This window comes from Ornithorhynchus anatinus, chromosome 7 (assembly GCF_004115215.2).
Source record: "Ornithorhynchus anatinus isolate Pmale09 chromosome 7, mOrnAna1.pri.v4, whole genome shotgun sequence".
In the NCBI taxonomy this organism is placed as follows: domain Eukaryota; kingdom Metazoa; phylum Chordata; class Mammalia; order Monotremata; family Ornithorhynchidae; genus Ornithorhynchus; species Ornithorhynchus anatinus.
The window spans coordinates 61,379,295-61,406,536 of NC_041734.1; the positions used below are offsets into that span (position 1 = coordinate 61,379,295).

The 27,242-nt window shown below is 50.8% G+C and overlaps 1 protein-coding gene across 1 annotated transcript in view; it reads left to right on the top strand.

Moving 5' to 3' along the window:
- Positions 1 to 411: 411 nt before the first annotated feature.
- TMCC2 (transmembrane and coiled-coil domain family 2) overlaps positions 412 to 27,242 on the top strand; it is a 47,104-nt gene continuing 20,273 nt past the window's right edge. Inside the window, exons 1-2 of the mRNA XM_029069088.2 lie at positions 412 to 886; positions 16,938 to 17,468. Of these exons, the coding sequence (XP_028924921.1) occupies positions 725 to 886; positions 16,938 to 17,468 (693 nt within the window). The 5' untranslated portion in view covers positions 412 to 724. The remainder of the gene's footprint in view (positions 887 to 16,937; positions 17,469 to 27,242) is intronic.

The following is a 27,242-nucleotide window of genomic DNA, read 5'->3' on the forward strand; positions in this document are numbered from 1 at the left end:
GCTCTGCACCTAGTAAGAGCTTAATACCAACGTTATTAGTAGCAGTAGTACAGTGCCTGGCCCCCAGTAGGCGCCTAACACGTACCATCATCACCACCCCGTGCCCTCGGGGTCAAAGGTGCCTTTTTCCAGGGGGGTGGAGGAAGCATTTGGGAGGGAGGGTGAGACCCTCCCCCGCCGGCGGCTCGGCCCCATCGCCCTCCCGGCCGGTCCTGGGGAAGCGCGGCGCAACCCAACCTGAAAAAGGTCCCCGGGCGCCGCCCTCCCCGCTCCGCAGCCTCCCATTGGCCGAGCGGGCTGCCACTCAGCCGCCCGCCCTCGTCGGCTTCGGCGGGCCCCAGGGGCAGGGAGGCGGGCCCCGAGGCGGGCGGGGGTAGGTTGCGCTTTTTCGGCGGCTTTGCAGTCCGTGCAGAGGCGCGGGCGCTGCCGGCCGCCTCCCCGGGCCGGCGGGAGTGGCTCGCCCGGGCCGGCTGCCCCATGCCCACCCTCGCCCCTCGCAGGAGGTGGATGCATTTCTCCCTGCTGCAGCCCGGCGGGCTCCTCCGCGGCCCATGCCCCGCAGGAGAAAGTTTGGAGGCCGGGGTCCCTGTCGCCACGACCGTGCCCCGTGGCCTGCTCGGCATGCACCCCTCCGCCTCCTAACCCCGCTCGCTCCCTTCCCCCTCCCTCCTCTCAGCTTTTTCGGGGGGGAAAAATTGTCATTTTCCTCGGAGGGGAGGCGACGATGAAGAGGTGCAAGTCGGACGAGTTGCAGCAGCGGGAGGAGGATGGAGCCGGGGTGGAGGACGAGCCCGCCGCTGCCCATCCGCCTGCCAGCGATGCCAGGGCTGGGGAGGCCGGTCCTGCCGCCGACCCCCTCCCCAGGACCAAACCTCCGGACCTAAAGGTAGGCTCCAATCCACCCCCCCGGGGCCGGGATGCCTGCTGGGCAGCGCCCCGGCTGCCCATCTCGGCCTCCCCACCCTGGGCGCATCCCTCATTTAGCCAAGGGCCTTGCTTGGGGAGGAGTGAGGTGCCCAGGATGGGTGGCAAGACTTTGGGGCACTTAGAGGACGGAGCTGGAGGAAACTGCGGATGTCGTGAGGGTCCCCAGGGCCGGAGGTGGAAGATGGAAGGGAGAAAGAGGTCTTGGGTGCAGAGGTTCCCCTTTTTGGGGTGAGCCTTCAAACCGGCTGGAACCAGTCGGGGCCAGGGTTTGCCTGTCTGTGAATTGAGGGTGAGCCAGGCGGTGCACATAGTAAGCGCCTTACGATTCGGTATTCATTCAGCAGGGTTTATTGAGCGCTCACTATGTGCAGGGCACTGGACTGAGCGCTTGGGATGGACGATGGGGCAGGACCATCCTTGCCCAATGACGGGCTCACGGTTTCACAGAGGGAGACGCACGGCAGAGCCAAACAGAACTGAACAAAAACAAGACAACATCGAAATAAATAGAATCAAGGAGATATGCATCTCATTAACAAAATAAATGGGGTAATAAATAATATATACAAATGAGTAGAGTGCGGGGGGCGGGGAAGAGCAGAGGGTGGGGAGGAGGCAGAGGGAAAGGGGGGGCTCAGTCTGGGAAGGCCTCTTGGAGGAGGTGAGCTCTCAGAAGGGCTTTGAAGAGGGGAAGAGTTAAATACCACCACCATCATCATCATTATTAGCATCATCAGATTGTAGCCAGTCAGTGCTATTTATTGAACACTTACTGCCTGCAGAGCGTTGTCCCAAAGCCTTAGGAGAGGACAATATAACAGTAAACAGACCCATTCCCCGCTCCCAGCGAGCTTACGGGCTCACTGATGCTTTGAAATCCCTTCAGGTTGGGAAGGCGGGCACATGGAGGAGAGGGGCAAATGCAACTCCGGCTTCCCCAGAAGCTGGGTTTGAGCTGCTCGCAGGATGGTGGGGTGATCTGAAAAACCCCTGAGGAAAAAATGCAGTCCTGCAGCTTCAGGTCTGGGGTTTACAAGCCTGGCTTTCTGGCACTGCTTAATACGATGATGATTATTAATCATTAATAATGCATCTTTACTAAGTAACCCAGGCTGCTAAAACAGACTCGCTCTTAGGCCCTTGAAGTACTCTGGGCTCCAAAAGGATCTCTCAGGTGTCGGGGAGATTGATGCTAGAGGGAGGTCTTCTCTCGACGGAGCAGAGGGCCTGGTTTGGGAGAGCGGAACAGAAATAGGTGGTGTAAGATAAAGCCCGTAGCCTGTGTCAGCAGCTACCGAGGAGCTAACCGGGATAAACCTATGATACTTCTCAACCTGTGTCGGAAAATTCACTCCAGGAAACCCTGAGGCGCGGGTGAGTGTAGCGAGACTAATTCTCATCTTCTCATCAGTGTTTACTTCATTCTCTGTTTTTCTTTCGGGAGGTGGTTTCTCCTTCCAGGCAGAGCTCATTTTCTGGCCAGTAGCTAGCCAAATCGAGTTGCTGAATCGGGCAAAACCTAGACGGCTCTTTTCTGTCCCGTCCTTACCTCCCTGGGGTCCGAAGGACTTAAATGAGCCCCGAGTCTAAGGGTCCGGAACCAGAAAACGGTTTGATTTGGGAAGGCTGTGGCTGAATCACTGCCTGGAAAGCTGGAGTTCTGAACCCGAATACAGAGCAGCTGCCTGGGAGATCCATAGTTTTAATAACAATAATAATGATGATGATGGCATTTGTTAAGCGCTATGTGCCAAGCACTGTTCTAAGCGCTGAGTGGGGGTTTGGGGGGGAATACAAGGTAATTAGGTTGTCCCACTTGGGGCTCACAGTCTTAATCCCCATTTTACAGATGAGGTATCGGAGGCCCAGAGAAGTTAAGTGACTTACCCAAGGTCACACAGCTGACAAGTGGCAGAGTGGGGATTAGAACCCATGACTTCTGACTCCCAAGCTGAGGGCTCTTTCCACTGGGCCACACTGGCTATGGAGAGAGGCCTCCAGCAAAAGCTCCAATATTAGGGGCTGCAGAAAATGTTTTCAGGATCACTTTTGGTGTACCAGTGCTAAGTACTGGACTTGTTACAAAATAATTGCTTAGCAAAGGCAGTAAATAATAATAATAATGATCATTCTAGGGACTTGTGCAGACCCAGCTGACTCAGAGCGTCTTAGGTCTCCCAGCTTTTGGGCCCAGTATTCCTGCCCAGAATTGGAACTTTCTCATCCCAAACTCTGAGAGAAGTCTTGGAGATAGTAGGAATGGGATTTATTTAATTACTGAGTGAAACACACTTGGGAAAGTACAGCAGAGACCAAACATGTCCTCTGCCCACCATGCACTTAAAATATATCACTTAAAATATATCGGGAGAGACACACTATAGAAAATTTTTAAAACCAGAGTGGAGTGACTACACCGGGGTGAAATGTGAGAATACATTTTAAAAGATGTATTTCAGAATGTAAGCGCCCCTCTAGACTGCAAGCTCCTTGTGGGCAGGGAACGTGTGTCACGTCTTGTATTGCAGTCCCTCAAGCACTTAGTACAGTGCTCTGCACACAGTAAGCACTCAGTAAATATGACTGAAAAAAATGCCAACGTACAAATGAATATAACTAAGCATTAGGAGTGGCAGTTGGGTCTTGGGCACGAGCAAGGGGTTGGAAAGGTGAGTGCGCCGGACAATTGGAACCGAGACTGCAAGCCGAGGAGTAGCAAATGAAGAGAGCCAATATTTGGGATGGGAAAAACTGGCGGAGAACCTTGCTAATAATTCTTCACCTTCCGGTGTGGGTCAAGGCTTATATAAGGTGGGCCGATATGCAGATAGCATAATGGTGACCTGTGTGGGAGTGTGGGCTGATAGAACTGAAGTTCAGACTTGCAAATATTGTTATTGATATGGCTGCCTTAAGGCATTTGAACCTTTCCTTTCTATTATCTGGGACCCACCTGGGTGACTGTTTGAACCCCTTCACATCCTCCCTCCCCTTTCTCAACACCTTTATTTCACCCTTCCCTAGTTCTTCTATTTTACTCTTCTCCTTGACCTTTCCATTCCCTCCCTGCCATCATTCTCTAACACCTTGTCACCACGCCTTCCTGCACTTTCTCTTTTCCCACTTGAGGATGTTTAGAAGGCAGGGATCTGATCTATCCCAATCCCAAAGCACTTATGTGCATATCTGTAATTTTGTGTACTTGTATTGATGTCTGTCTCCTCCACTCTAGACTGTGAGTTCGTTGTGGGCAGGGAATGTCACTGTTTATTGTTGTATTGTACTTTTCCAAGCTCTTAGTACAGTGCTCTGCACACAGTAAGTGCTCAATAAATAGGATTGGATGAAGGAATACTGTACTCTTCCTAGGGCTTAATGCAATGCTCTTCACACAGTAAGCGCTCAGTCAATACGATCGAATGAATATCGTACTCTTCCTAGGGCTTAGTGCAGTGGTCTGCACAAAGTAAGCGCTCAGTAAATGCCATTGATTGATTTGTTTGAACCAGTTAAGAGCAGGGTGGTTGTCTGATGCTGAGGAGGGATCACAGAGATTTTTTTTTCCACAGACTCACTCCACTTCTATCCCAGCCAATTGCCTTACAGTGCTGTTATTAGTCTTAGCTGGGTGGGGTGAAACTGTGGATCCTTCAGCTACTGGAAAAGCATTTCTTGCTTCTTTCTTGTTCATAGTGGGATTCCCTCAAAGGAGAACAGAGAGAGAAAGAGAAAGAAAGAGAGAAAGAAAAAGAGGAAGAAAAAGAGAAAGAAGGAGAGAGAGAGATTTGGTTCCCACCAGTCATTTCAGCCACACATGTACCCACCGGTGATCTTTGCCCACTGTGGTTTCATCCCTATAAAGAGCAACTATATATCTATAGCTAGATATGTATACAGACATATATTATACACACATATCTATAGGTATATAGAGAGAGAGCTATTATCTATATATAATCCTGGATCTGCCATTTGCCTGCTGTGTGACCATAGGCATGTCATTACTTTCTCTGTGCTTGTTCCCTGCAAAATCTGCAAAATGGAGATCTGACACCTGTTGGCCCTCCTGCTTAGACTGTGAATCCCACACGGGAACTGATTATCGTGCATCTTCCCCAATTGCTTAGTACAGTTTTTGGCACATAGTAAGCACTTACCAAATACCGTAATTATTATTACTGTTATGTCTGTATATATAGATCTCCCACAGAGAGTGATAGAGAGATTCAGCAATAATTCCTTATGTGTTGAGGGAGCTGGTAGGTAGTAATAATTGTGCTATGCGTGAGTGCTATGTGCCAAGCATTTGACTAAGCACTGGGGTAGATACAATATAAGCATATCACACAGAGTCCTGGTCCCACTCAGGACAACCTGAGGGACTTTGGTGAGAACTCATAGAAAAAAAAAAAAAATCACTCCAAACTGCCCCAGCTGGGATTGAGAGGTTGAAGAAAAGATTATGCCTTCTCAACGGGGGGGAAAGAGATAAATGGTATTTATTGAGCATTCACTGAGTGCAGAGCACTGTCCTAAGCACTTTGGAGAGTACAATACAACACAGTTGGTAGACACAGGATCCCCACCCAGCAGGAGCTTACAGTGTAGAGACAGACATTAAAATGTTACGGATATGTTCGTAAGTGCTGTGGGGTTGACGTGGGGGTAAATATCAAGTGCTTGAAGGGTACAGAGCTAAGTACACAGGCAAAGCAGAAGGCAGAGGGAGTAGAGGAAATGAGGGCCTAGTTAGGGAAGGCGGTTGTTGCATCATGCACAGCGTAATTACAGGCCAGTGTGGTTCCTGGGAAGAGTGGCTATAACTCAAAACCTGTCCCTGACTTGTTATGCCACCTTGGGCAAGTCACTTAATTGCCATGAGCCTCGGTTTCTTCCCCGCCTCTGGAAAATGGGCTGATGATTCCGACTGACCTGATTTAAAGTCCACAAAATAATTATGGTACTTGCAAAGGGCTTACTATGTGTCAAGCGCTGTTCCAAGCCCTGGAGTAGATACAGGACACTGTCCCCCACGGGGCTCACACTCTTAATCTTCATTTTACAGATGAGGTAACTGAGGCCCAGAGAAGTGAAGCGACATGCTGAAGGTCACAGAACAGACATGTGGCAGGGCTTAGGAACTGAGGTCCTTCTGACTCCCAGGCCCATGCTCTATCCACTAAACCAAGTTGCTGAAACATTCCTGGGACCCCCAGGTATGGGGGCTGGGAAGGAGTGGGGGGAATCATTCTCAATGAAACCATTCCAAGTTTGGCTCGTTTCAGCTCTGAACAGGGGAATGGAAAGAGTTATTTCCTCCTCTGACCCTGGCTGCCTCTGCCAGGCCAACACCAACGGGTCGGTTTCCTTTCGGTTCTTTCTAACTTATTGTAACAGGTGGTGGTGAGGTCCTGATTTCCAGCCTTTCCACATTCCGTTTCCAATAAAACAGCAAAGCATTCGATCACTCATCCGGTCATATTTATCAAGCGCTTACCGTGTGCCCAAAACGCATAGCTCAAAGCAACCCAGAGCCAGGGCAAAGTTGGGACTTCAGAGGGAATCTCTTGGGAGAGTGACTCTGGATTGGAAGCTTGGGATGTGTAAGGAACATATCTGCTAATTTTTTTGTAGTGTATTCTTCCAGGCACTTAGTACAATGCACTGCAAATAGTAAGCACTCAATAAATACCATTGAGAGGGCATTATAACTTTGGAAATCCAGCAGCAAGTAGGGTGGGCATTTATTACAGCTGACCTGATATAGTACTAGACACCCATCTTTTTTAGGGTATTTGTAAATGTCACAAGCCCCCAGTTCATACCAACCAGGGCCTTCCTGGACCTGGGTAGCCTCAGTGACACATAGTAGAGGTCAAACCACACCCCGATCACCAAGGTTACTGTGGAAAGTTTTTACTTAGTTTTACCAGCATGCAAGGGAGTGACACATACACACACTCATTCCACTCCACCGAGGGTCCGATACCAGTCTGTGGTCAAAGGAGCCCATTCTGCTAGTGCATCTTTCTACTTCCAAGTGCTGCTGCCTTGTGCTGCTCCGATGTTTGTTTCTCTGTGTTACCTCTGCTTGCCTTCATGCTGCTTCCAGGTGCCCCCTGTAATTTAAAGGGGCCGCCTTTTATCTGGCCTAGGCACCGCAGCTGTAGCTCAAAGCGGCAGTCACTGACTGATTGGTTCAGGCCTATTACTGGCTAGAACAAGGAGAGAAAGCCATGCTTCCCTCCATGCTCTGTCCCCACAAGCCCACAATCACCTGTCTCAGGTAGAGCCCATCAGTGGTTTCTCAAAATCTCTTCCACGTTGTTCACGGGATCACAAACAGTGGCTAACAAGGCAGCTTGTTTTGGGCTGACCACAGTAAAGTGCTTACTATGTGCCAGGGATTGTTCTAAGCATTGGGGTAGATTCAGAAAAATCAGGTCGGATACAGTCCGTGTCCCACATGGGGCTCACATCTTAATCCCCATTTTACAGGTGAGATAACTAAGGCACAGAGAAGTGAAGTGACTTGCACAGGGTCACACAGACAAGTGATGGAACTGAGATTAGAACCCAGGTCGTCTGACTCAGGGACGCATGCTCTTTTCACTAGGCCAGGCTGCCTCCCTAGCTGGTATTTTTGTTTTTAATCCCCCAGCAACTATAGCATATAGGTTCTGCAAATTCCTGCAAAGAAACTTTTGGTGGGTGCCTCCTTTCGATGCCCTTACTTACAATGTCCCTTGCTTATGTGGCGATTTTGCAAAGGCAGTGGGTTTTATCACTTTAAAAAAAAAACCCCACAAAACCCACAGTCCTCTCCGGGAATGGCCAAGAAGTAAAGACCCTAGTTGTTCCCACAGATATTTTTGACAATTCTAACAGTTATTATTATCTATTAAAGTAATGCATGCGGGGGTGGAGATGTCAGGAAAGCCCCTGAGGGCTATCAGTCTACCTGCTGTTCTGGCAACTAATTGTGTTGCCTTGTCAAAGGTACCGGTGACAAATCATGTTTCCAACTTCCGTTGAACACTCTAGGGGCAGTGACCCTTCAGAAAGCAGCTGCGGTACCCACTTGTTCTCCTAGGAAGGATGGTGTGTTACTCTTGGGCCTGCAGTGGGAGTGTCTAACATTCATTGGGACCCATTAATAATAATAATCACAGTATTTGTTAAGTGCTTCCTAAGTGCCACGCACTGGATTAAGTACTGGGGCAGATCCAAGCTAATCAGGTTGGACAAGGTCCCTGTCTCACATAGGGCTCACGGTCTTAATCCCCATTTTACAGATGAAAGGACTGAGGCACGGAGAAGTTAAGTGACTTGCTCAAGGTCACACAGTAAAATGGCAGAGTCGGGAATAGAACCCATGACCTTCTGACTCCCAGGCCTGTGCTCTATCCACAAGGCCATGCTGCTCCTCCAAAAGCACTTCATTGAGTGCTTACTGTGTGCAGAGCACTATCCATTCCCGGTTTGCAGATGAAGTAACTGAGGCACAGAGAAGTGACTTGCCCAAGGTCACCCAGCAGACAAGCGGCAGAGCCGGGAAATAAAAGTAAAAGATGTGCTTTCGGCCCTGACGACAGTTGCTCCCTGTGAAAAATATCAATCAACGTCCATCCCGCTGCTTTCCCAGAGAAGGGGTGGAAGACTGCCAGTGAGAGATTTGAAGGCAAACAGCAGGAGGCTGTAAGCTATATTAGGCTGCAAGCTCTAGACTGTGAGCCCGTTGTGGACAAGGAACACATTTCTAACAACCCTGCTGTATTGTTCTCTCCCAACCGCTTAATACAGTGCTCTGCACCCAGTAAGGGCTCAGTAAATACAATTGATTGGTAGGAGACGGGGAAGAAAGCTGTGGACGTGGGGAGGCTGGGAACACTGGCCTTCACGGGCCAGAATGTCGCTGAGCATCCCCTCTCTGTTGTCTATCTGGTTATGGCCGGTGGAAAAATCTCTGTGACTTACTGGTAGCCATGGGTTCAGTCAGTGGTATTGGAAGCAGCGGGGCCTGGGAGTCAGAAGGACCTGGGTTCTAATTCCCACTTGTTTGCTGTGTGACCTTGGGCAACTCACTTCACTTCTCTATGCCTCCGTTGCCTCATTTGTAAAATGGGGATTAAGTCTGTGAGCCCCGTACGGGGCGGGCCTGTGTCAAATGAGAGTAACTTGTATCTACCCCAGGGCTTAGAACAGTGCTTGGCACATAGTTAGTGCTTAGCAAGTACTGTTATCAATATTATTATTACTTACTATGTGCAGAGTACTGTACTGAGCGCTTAGGCGGACAGTACGGACTAGCACTTGCCAAATGTCACCCAGCCCCTCCACCCCTTCAGTTGAGGAGTAGGTAGAGGTAGCGGAAGTTTGGGTTCTTGTGGGAGTATTTGGGATTCTCCTCTGAATTTGGTCCCATATCTTGGGAAGTCTGTTAATTCTGGGCCTTGTTTGCTAACTTGGAAACTCACCAAAACGACTGAGGGAAAGCAGAAGTTGGCGGAGCTGAGAATGCCATGCCACGGTGAAGGATTGGGTGTCAGAGTGAAGTGACCAGATGTCCCAGTTTCAGCAGGACAGTCCTCAAATTTCAGGGAATGTCCCAACACCGACTTCAGTTTCTCGGGAACCAGAATCCTAAAGAGAAACGGCATGGCGTAATAGAAAGAGCATGGACTTGGGCGTCAGGGGCCTTAGCTTCATTCATTCATTCAGTGGTATTTATTGAGCGCTTTCTACGTGCAAAGTACTGTACTAAGCACTTGGGAGAGTACAATATAACAACAGGTACATTCGCTACCCACAGTGAGCTCACAGTCTAGAGAGGGAGATAGACACTGATATAAAGTAATTAATTACAGATACATACAGATATAATCCTGGCTCCACCACTTGCCTATTCCGTGACCTTGGGCAAATCACTTAATAATAGTTGTGGTATTTGTTAAGCTCTTACTTTGGGTCAGGCACTGTACTAAGCACTGGGGTAGATATAGCCTATGTCCATGTCCCACATTGGGGCTCACGGGCTTAATCCCCGTTTTATAGATGAGGTAACTGAGGCACAGAGAAGTGAAGTGATTTGCCCAAGGTCACACAGCAGATCCGGGATTAGAACCCATGACCTTCTGACTCCCAGGCCTGTGTTCTGTCCACTACGCCATGCTGCTTCTGAGCCTCAGTTTCCTCATCTGCAAAGAGGGGGTTGAATACCACCTGTTCTCCCTCCCCTCTAAGCCGTGGGCGCCTTGCGGGACAGGGACTGTGTCTTATCTGAGTGCGTCTTCCCCGGTACAGTGCTTGGCACATAATAAGCGCATAGCGCATAGAAGCAGAGTGGCTCAGGGGCAAGAGCCCGGGCTTGGGAGTCAGAGGTCGTGGGTTCTAATTCCGGCTCCGCCACGTATCAGCTGTGTGACCTTGGGCAAGTCCCTTCACTTCTCTGTGCCTCATCTGGAAAATGGGGATTGAGACTGTGAGCCCCACGTGGGACAACCTGATTACCTTGTATCTACCCCAGTGCTTAGGACAGTGCTTGGCACATAGTAAGCGTGTAACAAATACCAACATTGTTATTATTATATGCAATTCTGTAATTGTTATCCAAGGAAGAGAGGATGGTTTTCTCAGGCACATTTGCCTCCGAAGCAGCACTGGGGCTGTTGGGTAAGGCCCTGCAAGGCCTTGACCACCCAAACACTTGGCCAATTCATTCATTCATTCATTCATTCATTCATTCATTCAATCGTATTTATTAAATGCTTACCGTGTGCAAAGCACCGTACTAAGCCCTTGGGAAAGTTCAGTACAACATTAAATAATGACATTCCCTGCCCACAGCGAGCTCATAGTCTAGCGGGCCAATGGCGAACACCATCTGCCCCCACATGACTGGAACCAGTAATGGATTTAGTTCAACCAGTCCGTATTTCCAGTCACTTTGCTACAGAGTCCACACTTCGCATAAAAAGTGATTTTTGGTGTTTTTCTTTTTTAAATGGTATTTCTCAAGTGCTTACTATGTGCCGGGCACTGTACTAAGCCCCGGGGTAAATGCAAGTTAACTAGATTGGACACAGTCCCTGTCCCACATAGAGCTCCCGGTCTTAATCCCCATTTTACAGATGAGGTAAATGAGGCACAGAGAAATCAAGTAACTTGCCTGAGGTCACACAGCAGACGGGGGCAGAGCGGGGATTAGAACCCAGGTCCTTCTTAGCCCCCAGGCCCGTGTTCTGCCCACTAGGCCACGCTGCTTCTGTAAAGAAACCACCCGAGTGGTAAGGCCAGTCTTGTTTAACGGTACGGTCTGTGATGGAACTTCATAAAGTAAAATAAAAATGGTGGTATTTGTTAAGCGCTTACTGTGTGCAAAGCACTGTTCTAAGCGCTGAGGGGTACAAGGTGATCAAGTTGTCCCACGTGGGGCTCACAGTTTTAATCCCCATTTTACAGATGAGGTAACTGAGGCACAGAGAAGTTAAGTGACTCGCCCAAAGTCACACAGCTGGCAAGCGGCAGAGCGGGGATTAGAACCCACGACGTCTGACCCCCAAGCCCGGGCTCTTTCCACTGAGCCACGCTGCTTCTCTTCATGGGTTGTATAGGAGAGTGGCTCCAGATGGAGAGCAGCAAAGGAAGGGGCTTAGTCCAGGACCATTAGAGCTGCACTTTCCAAGCGCTTAGTACAGCGCTCTGCGCACAGTAAGTGTTCAATAAATACGATTGAACGGATGAATGAATCCAGGCTGGGGGGAAGCGTAACACCTGTCGCCTCTGCCGCGGTGAGACCTTAAGCAAATCATTTAGCTTCTCTGTGCCTCAGCTTCCTCATTTGGTAAATGAAGATTCAGTCTCCTCCTGCTAAGACTCTGAGTCCCATCTGGGTCAGGGACCGTTTCCGATCTGATTGTCCTGTAGCTATCCCCGTATAGTGCTGAGACTTGGAAGAGGAAAGGGAAGCGCGGTGGGAAAGAGAGTGAAGAGAGTAAACGCACTAATAGAAAGTCTTCGTAGAGCCCAGCTCCTTTCCCCAAAAGATATCAGAGCAGTGGCAGCATAAGAGGAATTAGGATGAATATTAATGACAAGCTGTGTTAATGATGCGCATTATTATGAATTAATTAGCAGCAGTTGTTATTTTTACAGAATAGTACCTGCCTGTGAGCCTGGTATTTACAGAATTACCATATCTTTGTCCATGCTTAATTGCATTGAAATCATCTGTCCTACTGATGGGAAACATATTTCTCCGTGTGAAAATGAACCAGCAATTTCACCCCACCCTCAAAAAGTCTGCTTCTCTACGGTCTCATAAAGTCACCTAATTTCTTCTTTTCCAAGAATGGTAAATCTTTTTATAAGACTCTAAGCTGATCAGTCTTTAGGAGGTTCTGAAGCAAAATTGAGCATTTCTTAAAATAGTCATACCTCGGTTGGCTCCACGATTTCTTTGTCAAGTTTGTGTGGCAGGTCCAAAGAGGCCGAATGTTTAGCATGGACCATCCCTTCTTCCCACTCCGGGAAGCAGAGTCAGATTTGAGGCCCCTGTCCCGTCGCTCTCTCCCAGGCCTTTGGTAAAAACATATTTAAAAAGTTTTCGGTTTTGTACCTCTCTTTCCAAATCAGCCCATTCTGCCCACGTTCCCGAAGGATTACTTTACAGTTTCCGTCTCCATCGTGGACAAAACAAGAGGAAGGGAAGTGGGAGGGATTTTAGGCGAGAGCGAAGGGAGGATTTCCTGAGAGGGTCGTGATATCCTGGGGCCTGGGAACGGGGCAGGTTCTGGAGTCTTCTTCTCCAGAAGGTCTTTAAAGTAGGAGAGACTCATCTGATGGGCAATTTAAAATGTAGGTGGGGGATGACTTCACTCGGTCCCTCCCACTATCATTCTCCCAGCTATGTTGGCACTGAAATGTTTTCAAGTATCGACTTTGATCCCGAAAAAATTATACACCTGTGGTTCTGAAATTCTTTTATAGCTGCCTATCTAATAGGCCGCGACCGCCCTCGACAGTGCCAGCCCCCGAACGAGACGATCCTGTCCTCACCCTCCCGGGACTCTGTCTGTTCCAGCCAGGGATGCCGGTTCCTTGATGTTTCTCTCCTGGGAAGCTTGTTAAAGGCGAACAAAGACTTTCCCAATCCACTGTGAATCGTAAGGAGAGGAATCTGTGGATTTTTACGGCATTTAACTATCTCACGCTGGCCCTGTTTCCATAGAGACCCTATAAATAGGATAAAGTTTTAGTCACGATTTGTCTCAGGAGAGATATTGCATGTAGTAGCTTGGATTTGGGGTTTCTCGGGATGACCCCTCCAACCTCGGAACCCCTGGTCCGGTATTATTATTGTAATTTTGTATTTAAGTGCTTACTGTCAATCGGTGGTATTTATTGAGCATTTACGGTGCGCAGAGCACTTTACTAAGTGCTTGAGAGAGTACAGTACCCAGAATTAGCAGTCATTCTAACGCTGTCATTCCAAGTCAGTCTAAGTCATTCCAAGAGCTTACGCTGTTTTGAGTGCTGGGGTAGATACAATCATCAGGTCAGACACAGTCCCTTTCCCGCATCACAGTTCCTGTCATTCACTCATCCATTCAGTCGTATTTATTAAGTACTTACTGTGCGCAGAGCACTGTGCTGAGCGCTTGGGAAAGCACAGTACAGCAACAAGGGTGACATTCCGTGCACGCAAGGAGCGCACAGTCTAGCACGGGGGAGGCAGACATCACTACGAGGCTGTGTTCAAGGACATACTGGGTCATGATGGCCCAGGTCTCCCCTCTTGCCTCACGTTGGACGACTTTGGACCCAAAGGGAGGGACCGTGGTCCCGGGCAAGTGAGGCACCTGGAAAGCCTTTGCACAATATTCCATACCCGGGGACTACTACGCTCTTGGAAGCTGAAAGTGCTGCCAAGTAAACTCCCTATGGGCTGGGAATGTGTCTGTTTATTGTTATATTGTACTCTCCCAAGCGCTTAGTACAGTGCTCTGCACACAGTAAGCACTCAATAAATACGATTGACTGACTAGAAAGCCCATAAGTGTCCCACGTCAGCTGCCTCATCATGACCTCCCTTTTGGGTCCCCTCACATCCCCATCGTGGAAGTCAGGGTTGCCCCAAGCTGGACCGGATCAATCAATCGGTGGAATTTATTGAGCACCTACTATGAGCAGTAGTAAGCATTTGGGAAAGTACAATATAACAGAATTAGCAGACACGGTCGCTGCCCTTAAGGAGCTTATGGTCCAGAGAGATCCTAAGAAGAATGGGAGTCAGGCCAGATCAGTCAATCAATCAGTATTTATTGAGTGCTTACTATGTGTACTAAGCACGGTACTAAGCGCTTGGGAGAGCACAATACAGAGGATAGTCTCTGCTTGGCTCCTAAATGGCTTGAGTCAGGCTGAACTTGACCCTGAAGTTTCAGTCTAGTCAGTTTTCTAATATCCAGTCTCTGGTGGGGATAGAACAGGAAAGGAGTTTTAAGTCCCTCTGAGCGGGTTTGCAGTTGTCTAGGGCTGACGTTCCTCGTGGAAACAGCAGAACCGTTGATCCCTTTGGAAGGCGATTGATTCGGTTTGAACTCACCCCAGTAGCCCAGAACTGGCTCATTTTAACCCCAGGACTGCCGTTTACAAGATTTAGCTTGCACTTCCCCTTTTCTTCTCATTTTAGTGTTTCTGAGTAGGACACTGAGGATTAAACAAGGAGGATTAGATTGCAGCAAGAAACAGTTCAGGAACACCTAAAGAAGAACTCTGAGAGTCAAGAAAAGGCCATTAATGGACACTGTAGAATTTCCATCCCCGGAAGATCCTTAAAAAATGAGCTAAGACTCCAGTCCGCCCTGAACAGTTCCGATACTCGTCTGCCTGGAGGCAGGGGGATAGATCTACTACTCAAGGGCTGGGTAGCTCATCTGGGCACCTAAAAGGTTTTCTCTGTCTTGGGGAAAAGGGAAAAAACACCCTGGAAGAAGGAATGACATTTAATTTCTGGAGCTCAATCATCAGAGCAGGTGGTGCTTTTCGATGCATCGGCAGCTGAGAGTCCCCCAGCCCAGCTAGTCACCATGGTTTTTCACACTTGCAAAACTTGTGGGCTGGGTGTTTGGAGGTTGGTATTTTTTCTTTGATCCTCTAAGGTTGATTTTTCATGGATCCTATTTTACTTCAGCATTTTTTTTTATGGCATTTGTTAAGAGCGTACTATATGCCAGGCACTAAACACTGGGATAGATACAAGATAACCTTCTTGGACACAGTCCCAGTCCCACATAGGGCTCACAGTTTTAATCCCCATTTCACAGATGAGGTAACTGAGGCACAGAGAACTGAAGCGACTTGCCCATGGTCACACTCAGACAAGTGGCGGAGCTGGGATTAGAACTCGGATCTTCCGACTCCCAGGCCTGTGATCTTTCTCTGTGCCTCAGTTACCTCATCTGTAAAATGGGGATTAACTGCGAGCCTCGTGTGGGACAACCTGATCACCCCGTATCTCCCCCAGCGCGTAGAACAGTGCTCTGCACATAGTAAGCGCTTAACAGATACCAACATTATTATTATTATTTCCACTAGGCCATGCCACTTCTTATTCTGGCCCGTGTTGCCCTCCGTTTGTTAATAATAATAACGATAATAATAATGCTATTTGTTAAGCGCTTACTATGTGCCAGGTACTGTATTGAGTGCTGGGATGAATGCAAGCAAATCGGGATGGACACAGTCTCTGTCCCCTGTGGGGCTCGCAGTCTCTATCCCCGTTTTACAGATGAAGTAACTGAGGCACAGAGAAGTAAAGTGACTTGCCCAGGGTCACACTGCAAGCGAGCGGCGGAGCTGAGATTAGAACCCATGACCTTCTGACTCCCGGGCCCGTGCTGCATCCACTACGCCACGCTGCTCGCGTCTTCTACAGGTGCCTCGCTTTCAGTCCGAGAGCAGCCGAGGCCTGGGCAGAGTCTGGCTCAGCAGGCACAGCGCAGTGATCTCCGGGATAAATTCCCGACGGCAGCTTGTTACACAACGGCCTGTGTGATCTCTTCAGAGTGGCGTGACTCCAGGCGGCCGTGACCCTTTTCTGAGTGGGGCTGCTATGTTGAAATTCTCCAGGCTGGGTGGGAGAGAGGTGGCTTCACGGATGGGGTGGCCCGGGGTCGAGCTGGGGGTCCCTGGGAATGGTGCTCCCCCCAACACCCATTCTGCTGGAAAGCCGCATGGCCTAGTGGTAAAACCTTGAGCGTGGAAGTCAGAGGACCTGGGTTCTCATCCTGGCTCTGCCTCTTGCCTACTGCCTGTCCCTGGGCAAGTCATTTAACTCCTCTGTTCCTCAGTTCCCTTATCTGAAAAATGGGGATTAAGACTGTGAGCCCCATGTGGGACAGGGACTGGGTCCCACCGGATTTCCTTATATGTATCCCAAGGCCTAGAACAGCGCTTGGCACACAGTAAGTGCTCCGCGGCGTGGCTCAGTGGAAAGAGCACGGGCTTTGGAGTCAGCGGTCATGGGTTCGAATCCCGGCTCGGCCACTTGTCAGCTGTGGGACTTTGGGCAAGTCACTTAACTTCTCGGTGCCTCAGTTACCTCATCTGTAAAATGGGGATTAAAACTGTGAGCCCCACGTGGGACCACCTGATTCCCCTGTGTCTACCCCAGCGCTTAGAACAGTGCTCGGCACATAATAAGCGCTTAACAAATACCAACATCATCGTCATTATTATTATTATTGTTAAATACCACTATTATTCTGAGGTCCAGGGAGAAAAGCCGCTCGGTACTCCGGTTTCCCCTCCTTGCTCTTTCCCAGGTTCACTCATTCAGTCGTATGTATCGAGCTCTTACCGTGTGCAGGGCACTGTACTAAGCGCACGGGCGAATACGATACGAGAATAAACGGACGCATGCCCTGCCCACAACGAGCTTACGGTCGATTCCGTGTCCCGCTCCCACCCGCTCATTTCGTCTTCCTCGTCCTCCTCCTCCCTCCTAGAAAATCCAGCAGCTCTCCGAGGGCTCCATGTTCGGCCACGGCCTGAAGCACCTGTTCCACAGCCGCCGGCGGTCCCGGGAGCGGGAGCACCAGACGAGCCAGGACTGTCAGCACCAGCACCAGCACCCGCAGCACCCCGGCGCCTCGGACCACGACTCCCCCGACGAGAAGGAGCGCTCGCCGGAGATGCACCGCGTCTCCTACGCCGTGTCCCTGCACGACCTGCCCGCCCGGCCCACCGCCTTCAACCGGGTGCTGCAGCAGATCCGCTCCCGCCCCTCCATCAAGCGGGGCGCCAGCCTGCACGGCGGCGGGGGCGGGGGCCGCCGCACCAAAAGCAGCTCCCTGGAGCCCCAGCGGGGCAGCCCCCACCTGCTCCGCAAGGCCCCACAGGACAGCAGCCTGACCGCCATCCTGCACCAGCACCAGGGCCGGCCCCGCTCCTCCTCCACCACCGACACCGCCCTGCTCCTGGCCGAGGGCAGCAGCGTCTACTTCCTCGCCGAGGAGTCGGAGGGGCTCCTGGACAAGGTGAGACCCGGGCCGGAGGGCGGGGGCCGGCCTGGGGAGGGTGGGTCAGCGGATGGCATCGATGGAGAGCGTCCGCTTCGGGCGGGGTCCCGGCCCGGGAGCTGGAGAGAGGGGCGGGGGGGAGGAGAAGACACCCGGTTCGTCCCCTCGAGGAGCAGGCGGCCTGGTGAGGGAGACGGGACCGACAGACACGCTCGTGTGAAGCTAGACCGATATGCTGCCAGATCAGAGAACTAAACAGCGCACAGATGGAAAGAGCAAGTGAGAGAGAGAGAAGAGTGTGGGGGTGTGTGGCCCTGGAATGATCGGTGTGATGGTGCGTTGCAACAGATATGCTTTTCATACAGCTTTGAAGGAGGGGAAAAGACACTGTTGAGATTGGGGGGTGGCATTTCAGATGAAGGGATTGGAGGTGCGGAAGCAGTGTGGCCCAGGGGAAAGAGTTCGAGCCTGGGTGTCAGAGGACTTGGGTTCCGATCCCGGCCTCGCTACTTACCTGTCGTATGACCTTGGGCAAGTCACTTAACTTCTCCGGGCCTCAGTTCCCTCATCTGCAGAATGGGGATTCAATACCTGTTCTCCCACCTACTCAGACTTTGAGCCCCTTGTGGGACCCGAACATCTGCCACAGTGCTTAGCGCGATGGTGGGCATATAGTAAGTGCTGAAAAAATACCACAGTTAATATTAGAAGAACGGGGTCAGGGGATTTTAGTGACTTGAAGCAGGAGTTCCTTCCACCCTGATCTGTGGATCCTTTTTAGCTGCTCGTTATTACGTAGCATAACCAGTTAGTAAGGCGCTTACGTGGAGCACGGTAAAATGCCCAGGGTCAAAGAGCAACAGACGCGGATCTCGGCCCCCATAAAGGAAGAGACCATTTGGCCTCCCCTTCTGTTAACTGTAGAGGAACGTTCTTAGCTGCCAAAAGAGATCAGAAAAGTTGGAGAAGGCATGAAGTGAGCGTTGATGTTGACAGCTGACACCGATGGGACTAAATGCTCTAATTATTGATGGGCTCGTGAAAATCGGAGTGATTTGGTGACTCTCGACAGCGAGGGTGAACTGGGAAGTCTTCTTCCAGATACTGCCCCGCGTTATCCCTAGAAGGGCTGGATGGGCAAGGAGGCTTCTACCCATTTTACAGAGGGAGAAATTGAGCCTGAAAGAAAGGAAATGAGTTGCTCGAAGTCAGAGCACTGTGGGCCTTTTTGGACCCTCGACAGACCTAAAGCTCCCTGTGGGCGGGAATCGTGTCTACCAACTGTGTCGTACTGTACTTCCCCAGGTATTTAGTTCGGTGGTCAGCACACAGTAAACGCTCAGTAAACACCGTCGTTGGATTCAGCCCAATACTCTCGGCCTTCCGATACCTAGAGGGGGTGATGGTTCTGGTTATTCACCTGGGCCCGGGGGCCCCGGCTAGGACGGCAGCTGGTTTCTGTTCAGCCCCGGAGGATGCTCGGTTAATATGAGCGCATGGGCAGCTGGTTAAGCCCTCTGGTCCCTGGGCATGAATAGAAGGTATTCTTCTTGCTCGTAAATAGAGCCGCACATGCTGTCTTCAATCTCCAGCTATTACTAACATCTATTTTTAATTCATAAGCTTCTCCCGCCCCCCACACCCTTCACTATTGTTCTAGCCTCCCCAGCTGGCTTTGTGGCCGGAGCCGGCCCGGCTCGGCTGTCGCGTTACCTCGTGCCACGGCCTCCAGCTTCCCGCCTGCTCACGGGAGCCGGGTGGCCGCTGGCCGGCCACCGGTCAGCCTCGAGCTCTGTGAGGAGGAGGGCATAAGGCCCCTCGCGGGATGGAGGTGGTGCTGAGGGGGCCGAGGCCTCCAGCAGGAGAGATGCTCAGGTGACCTTAGCGGCTTGATGTGGAGAAGTCGCCGAAGCCTCGTCTGCACTGCAGTGCCGGCTGATCTGGGAAAGAGCTAGAGAATTCAGGGGTGGTCTCTGTATCACTCCTGGGCCAGTGGGGATCGCTCTGCCCTCTCCTCTCCCTGCCCTCCTCTCCCTGCCCTCATCTTTCTCTCCCCTTCCTCCCTCCCCTTTTCCCCTTACCTTTCCCGTCCCTCCCTTCCTCTCCCTCCATCTTCCTGCCTCCCTTATGCACATCCTTCTATTCCACCACTTTCCCTTTCGTTAATTTATCTTCATATCTATTTTACCCACGAGATTGTAAGCCCCTTGAGGGCGGGGGACGCATCTACTGACTCTCTTGTATCGTACAAGATAATTAAGTATCTTCATTCTATTTATTGCCGTGGTTCTTGTCTCTCCGTCTCCCCCGATTAGACTGTAAGCCCGTCAGAGGGCGGGGACTGTCTCTATCTGTTACCGATTTGTACATTCCGAGCGCTTAGTACAGTGCTCTGCACATAGCGCTCAATAAATTATATTGAATGGAGTACTTAGTACGGTGCTGTGCACACAGTAAATGCTCAATAAATAAATGAATGAGGCCTCGATTGAAAGCCTCATTTCCCTTCCATACTGCCCCCTTGATGCAATGACCTTCTAATAGAGAGCACAGCAAAAGAAGTTAAGTGGGGAGGAGAAGAAGAGTCGTAATTTCCTCTCACACACTTACCCCTGAGCACCACGTAAACCCTTCTAAACTCTTGGGAAAAGCGGGGATTAAGCCAGCGAAGCTCAGGGGACTGAATGGCAACGCAGAATCGTGTACGCTGTGGGTTTTGATTCTCTCCTGGCCCACCGAAATGCTGGATGATGCTGGATGGTTCTCCGTCCCTCTCTTGGCCTTCCTATCCTGCCTCCTCCCGTGAAATAGAGAGCGAATAATGCCCTCCCGGGGATGGCATGAGGATGAGTGAGATAATATAGGGGAAACACCCGGAGCTCAGAAAGGGACTGGATCAATCAAAAGTTTAAAAATCTGTAATGCCGGGGTCACGCTCATTTGTTGGGGATTAGCGAGCGGAAGTCCTGATCTTTTTCCCTTCACAACAGAGGGCCGGTAACGGGGTGTGGGGGGGCGGGTGGTCTGTCACTCAGCGTTAATAATATCAGAGGCGTTGGTTAAGCGCTTGCTATGGGCCACGTACTGTACTAAGCACTGGCAAGGTACAATAGGAGCACATCAGACACAGTCCTTGCCTCATGGCTCACATTTTAAGGGGAGGGGAGAACAGCTGTCTTATCCGCATTTTCACCGATGAAGAAACCAGGGCACAGCGCCATCCAGTGACCGACCCAAGGTCCCACGGCAGGGGAGTGCCGGAACCAGGATTAGAACCCAGGTCTCCTGGCTGCCAGGCCCACGCTCCTTCCGCTAGGCCTCACTGCTCTTCTGTGGGCATAGGGTTGTGCCTGCTGCCCTGGGCCTGGATTCTGGGAAGCCCCAACCCCTTTTCGTCATCCTCACGTGGGCGCTATCTCCAGTGCCAGACCGAGAGCCCAGAGAGGCTTTCCTTAAGGGAGAGAGGCTAGCTCTCCTGGCCCTTGCCCCGCCTCCCAACCCTCCGCCCCCTCCATCTCAGACAAGATTTCCTTCTGCCTTGGCACTGAAAAACAGCCCTGTTTTCAGTGAGGGACAGAGAGTGGGGGCCAGGGGCCCTTGCCAAGGAGAGGCTGAGATCTTGGCCATGGTGCAATAACGTCACCCTCTTGCCCTCCCCCCCCCCCCCAAGTTGTTTGTGTTTCTGGGAGCGTGCTAGGAAGGGTGGGGCCGCCGCCCCCTCAAGCTGTTTTCAGACTGTTTCAGTCATACACTCTCTCCCTTAAGCAGGGGCAGGGGGGAACAGGGTGGGCACTGGGCCATATTACTCCTCCCTGAGCCTAATTTACGGAGGGGATTCTGAATCCTCTGGGTCCATGACCTGGATCTTGCCTTCGGCTGCCTGGAGGCAGGGAGCTGGACCAGATGACCTCCTGAGGTTTCTCCCAGCTCCAGGAGTCTAAACAGCAACTTAGTCTGCTGGGTGATTAAGGCGGGGAGAGATCCAAGGATATGCATCCTGCCAAGCCCTTGGGAGGTCCCTGTCCCAACCTCATTCTCTGGCTGGGTAAATGCCAAGGTTTTGGTCCCGAACGGGACTAGCATACTGAGATAACGGGACAATCCCCGTAGGGCGTACCCTTCGGAGGCCGTGGGACAGTCCGGCGGTCAGCCAGGGCAGGCCGAGACATGAGAGATGGCGGGTGGGTTGCAGGAGCTGAGTTTCTGTCCCTCGAAACACCCACCCCTCTTCTCCCAACCCCCACCGTTGGGCCTTTGCTCCCGGGGAAGAGACACCGGCAGCGATTTCCCGGTAACGGTCTCCAAACCAGTCCACCCTGTTCTGGCCAGCTGGGTGGAAATCTCCATCTGCTGCCCAAGAGATGCCTCGGTTCTAATCCTGGATCTAACCTTGCCCCTGTGCCAGCTCCCTCTCTCCCTGCCCACCTGTTCCTCCCCCTGCCCATCACCTCTAGATGCTGAGGAGACCAACATTATGCTGGGGGAAGGGAGACTCAGCATCAGCCTCCTGGCGCCGTCCTTCCGCTCTCCCCCTCCCTCCTTTCTCCCCTTCCTCCCTCCGTCCCTGAGCACGGCTGGATCCTGGGCACAGGCAGTAGGGGAGGGAGCAGGGGAAAGGCAAAAACCTTCAGACCCTCAGACCCATAAGGGGCTTTAGTTCTCAGAGGACATATTCTCAGGGACACATGCTGAGAAGTTTGGATGCCTGCCAAACCAGATCTGTGAAGTGGGGAAAGGAAGATGGGATGAGGTTTTCTCCGCCTGTTGCTATTTTGTTTTAATGGGTGATTTCTCTCCTGTGGAGTAGATGTGTGGGCATAGTGTAGGAAGAGAGGAGACGGAGAGCAAGAGACTGAAAGGCGGGAGAAAGCGAGAGATGAACTGGCAGCAGCATCTACTTGTGAAGTGACTAGCGATGCACATGCATTGCTGGACATAGAGAATAACATTCTTTAGGTTCGAGAAATCAAATTCATTTTTTTACCCTCTCTCCCAGAGTTCTGCCTGCTGAATCGCACACGCACCCACCCAACACACACACGTAGATAAACCCACCTGCCTCCCCCGGCTCTACGTTTTCCCCAGCTGTCCTCAGCAAGAGTCGGGAAAGCAACATGGAAACCACTCTCCGGAATCATCAGGACTACCCACATTCCCTCCCCAGGCTTGGACTGGATCTCTTTGAGTTGAGTGGATTAGCAGCTCTTCATTAATTTAACAACTCACAGTCCTCTCCCTTTCCCGAGAGGCCTTGAGGCTCAAGCCGGCACTCTGCCATTCCAATGTAGAACAGCTCTCCCAGTCAGAAAGTTGTTTCTTACGTCTAACCTGAATCTCTTGCAGTGAAAGCCCATTGCAGCGGAAGGGGCTTGGTCCTAGCAGAGCAGACTCTTGAGATCGAGTCTCTCCTCTCAAAACACCCCGTCCCTCTCCTCCAAAGATATACTGTTATCAGCAGAAACTGAGGGTCTGGGCGAGAAAAGCTTTCAAGGGTCCGCATAAATTGTACAGATTCTTAGAACGTGAGCCCCCCTGAGTGACAGGGGCCACCTTTGTATACTCTACCAGCACTTAGAACGGTGGTCTGTACACAGTAAGCATTCAATAAATGCCATTACTGCTAAAGATATTAATTGAGCACCGTTTGGGTGCAATGCATTGTACCGAACCCTTGAGAAAGTACGACAGAAACATAGCATCTTTCCTGAGCTTACATTCTGACAAGAGGCAGACAAAACGTATTTACCGAAAGGGAAATCTGAATAAGTAAATTGACTTAACAATTGATCAGACTTTTAACCCTAAGTGCTAAGAGGAGGATATAAATGAACAGCTCTGTAAGTGCTAGATATGGCTGATGGGCGAAGGAGACCTGAGATGTTGGGAATTGTTTGCGAAGACTCGTAGGAGGAGGGCTTTTTTATGATCATTATTATTAATGGTATTCTTTAAACACTAACTATAGGCTGGCCACTGTACTAAGCGCCGGGGTAGATGCAAGCTAATCAGGTTGGACACAGTCCATATCCCTCATGGGGCTCACAGCTTTAATCCCGATTTTACAGCTGAGGTAACTGAGGCCCAGAGAATTTAAGTGACTTGCCCAAGGTCACAGAGCAGACGTGGTGGAGCTGGGAGTAGAACCCATGCCCTCTGTCTCCCTGGCCCGTGCTCTCTCCGGGACTTTGAAGGGGGGGGAAGCTGAGGTCTGCCCGGTGGCTATGGAGCGTTTGGAAGAACAGCACGCAAGTGGGGGTGGAGGCAGGGGAGTTATGAGTGAGGTACTGATAGAAGGTTGGTTCAGGAGGAGTGAAGAGAGCGAGCTGGAGAGTAGTGGGTGAGGAGGGGTGATGTGGAAAATGAGAAGGGCTGGTGGAAAGGTTTTGTTCCAGCACTGTGAGAGCCCCCCAGGCCTGTTTCCCTGCCCTCTGGGATGGGGGCTCTTCCCAGCACTAAGGACCACCCTCGTCCCTTGGGTGGGGGGAAACTAGTCAGGTGGAGCCCTCGTGGCTCAGCACGGCACAGCAGCCTCCTTAAGAAAGATTGAGAGTAATCCGTGCCGACTTGTTGGCTTTAGATAACTGCTGGGCCTCCCCGAAGCCGAGTTGTTTACTACTCGAGTTTGCTGAGTCCTTGTAAGTGTTATTTCCATTTTCCCTTCTGGATCTGTTGGTTGTTGTTTCTCTTTTCCTCTGAGAAGGGGAGGGAGAGGGCCATTCTGCCAACGATGGTCTTGGGCTGAGGCCATGGGCCCCTTGAAGATTTTTTCCCAGAAGAAAAGGCTGAAAAGCCCTGGCCAGGATGCAGGGAGGAGGAAATTGAGGCACAGAACCAGCCAATCGATGGCCTGTTCAGGGTCTGGCTGAGATGTTGCATTTGAGCCTCATGACCTCTGACCTCGTCAACTCTTAGCTGGGGGAGGCGGAATGACCCCATGCTTGGGGGTGGGTAGCTACGGTGTGAGCGTCCAAGCCAACAGCAAGTGATGCCATTCTGGAAATGGGAAGGCATCCTCACCCCTCTCTCAATCAATCCATAGTATTTAACTGAGCACTTATTATGTGCCGAACACCAAAGTAAGCTCTTGGGAGAGTCATTACAACAGACATGTTCCCTGCCCATAATAATCTTACAGGCTGGAGGGGTTCAGACGTTAATATAAATAGATAAAAATTATCTCCCTGAGTCTGGCTGCCTCGCTCCAGCTCAGGGTCCTATGGGTTTCCCTGTCCAAGGATGGCAGATGTGTCTCGGGATAGAAATGCTAACGGCACTGGCTGGGGATTGGGGTTCTGCCCCCCCGGGGTCCAGACAGAGAGGAGCCCTGGGGGTATATTGTTCTCTGGACCTGGCCACATCCTCGAGAAGTGAAACGTGACCCTCCCGGGCTCTTGTTGCCAAGATGAGGCAGTGGAAATGCTATCAACTGATCCTGTCTTCTCCCTTTCAGTAGGCGGGGATAGGACTTCTCTGTTGATGTTTTCTGGAACTGAATGATTTAAAGTACACACACACACACACAAACACGCACCCCATCTCCACAGGAGCACACACCCCTGGGGGCATGTAGGAGCCTCTAGACTGAACTTGTTGTGGGCAGGAGATGTGTCTGTTGTATTGGACTCTCCCAATCACTTAGTATGGTGATTTGCACACAGTAAGAACTCAATAAATATGATCTAATGAATGAATGAACCTACCCAGCCATGGGAAGTGGCACTTCCACTGAAGGACAAACCGAGGAACCGACACTGTACTCCAGAAATCACGGAAATCAGAGCTGCCTGGACGGTTTTTGCCATCTGGCTGTCAGGAGTCCCGGATCTATCCACCTCTTTGGCGGGTCGTCTGTTCTAGAGCCAGGGTCCTTTTTTCTGGGCTTCAGGAGATCTGCCCAGGAGAACTCTTGTCCCTGTCCTTCCTGTGCCACCCGCAGCTTGTGTCAGCTGCTCGTGAATAATTTAGCCTGCCGTAGAAAAAACTCAATCAGCTTTAAGGGGATACGTGGCCATGGGGCCTCTTTCGGGGGTTGTTCAAAAGGCGTGCCCTGTCCTAGAAAGACCTGAGCTTTTCAGCCTTTACGCTGTCGTATAGGGTTTCTCCAGAGGTTGAAAGACGGAGCTGGGCATCACTCATCTTTGCAACTTTGCTGCACTGGACAGCACAGCGTGTTCGCTTTCTGCCCAGGCTCCGAGGTCCAACCCTTTAAGGAAGAGTCTCTGGGCTGGCTGATCCTCCACAAGAAGTCAAATCAACAAGTCCCCAACACCAATAAAAATTGTAGTATTTGTTAAGCACTTACCTTGTGCCAGACACTGTACTAAGCGCTGGGGTAGATACAAGCAAGTCAAGTTGGACACAGTCCCTGCCCTACGTGGGGCTCATAGTCTCAGTCCCAATTTTACAGAGGAGATAACTGAGGCACAGAGAATTGAATTGACTTCCCCAAGGACACATGGCAGATAAGGTGTGGACCTGGGATTAGAACCCATGACTTTCTGACTCCCAGGCCCGTGTTCTATTTCACTACGCCATGCTGCTTCCAAGGCAGGATGGCGCATAGTCCAGGCTTTATTAGGTGCCTGTCCAGTCTGCGGTCTCTTGGCTTGTGGACCCGATCTCTGTGTCCGTCATCGTCTTAAAGACCTCCGGGAAATAGCACCCTAAGGTTTTCCCTCTAAGACCTCATGAAGGGGAGAAGATGCACCTACCCGTCCGTATTCAGCCTTGCAAAATGGCGCAGTAAATTGGCCACCACCTATTTTTCTGCACGGAGCTCGTGAGTTAAATACATATCTGAAGGCAGCACTTTCTTCTTGCGTGGCATCCGTTGTTTCCCACCCAGGGATAATGGGCAGTTGTTTTTTGCCCATGTATCCCATGGTATTAAATATTGAGTACGTAATATTAAATACCATTAAATAGTGAGTTGTTTTTATCATCAGTGGTATTTATCGAATGCTTACTATATGCAGAGCCCTGTATTAAGTACTTGGGAGAATACAATACAGGAGTTGGTGGCCACGTTCCCTGCCCACAATGAGCTTACGGTCTAGAGGGGGACACAGATAGTACAAATAATGTATAATAGATCATTTACAGTTATGTACCTAAGTGCTGTGGGGTTGAGGATGGGGTGAATATCAAGTGCCCAAAGGTCACAGATCCAAGTGCAAAGATGATGCAGATGGGAGAAGGAACCGGAGAAAATAGCGTAATAATAATAATTATGGTATTTGTTAAGCGCTTACTATGTGCCAAGCACAGTTCTAAGTGCTGGGGTAGATACAAGGTAATCAGGCTGTCCCATGTGGGGCTCACAGTCGTCATCCCCCTTTTATAGATGAGGTAACTGAGGCACAGAGAAGTTAAGTGACTTGACCAAGGAACACACAGCAGAACTGGGATTAGAACCCACATCCTCTGCCTCCCAAGCCAGTGCTTTTTCCACTAAGCCACGCTGCTTCTCATAATCTGGCGTTATCTAGTGGATAGGGTCTGGGAGTCAGAGAGTCATAGGTTCTAATCCCTGCTCTGCCACTTGTCTGTTGTGTGACCTAGGGCAAGCCACTCCTCTGTGCCTCAGTTACCTCATCTGTAAAATGGGAATGAAGACCGTGAGCCCCATGTGGGACAGGGACTGTGTCCAACCCAATTTGCTTGTATCCCCCCCAACCCCCCCGAGCACTTGGTACAGTGCCTGGCACATAGTAAGCGCTTAACAGTGCGCGCGCGCACACACGCTCAGGAGGGTTACAAATCCATCCCGTCACCCAAACACAAGTGGCCAGA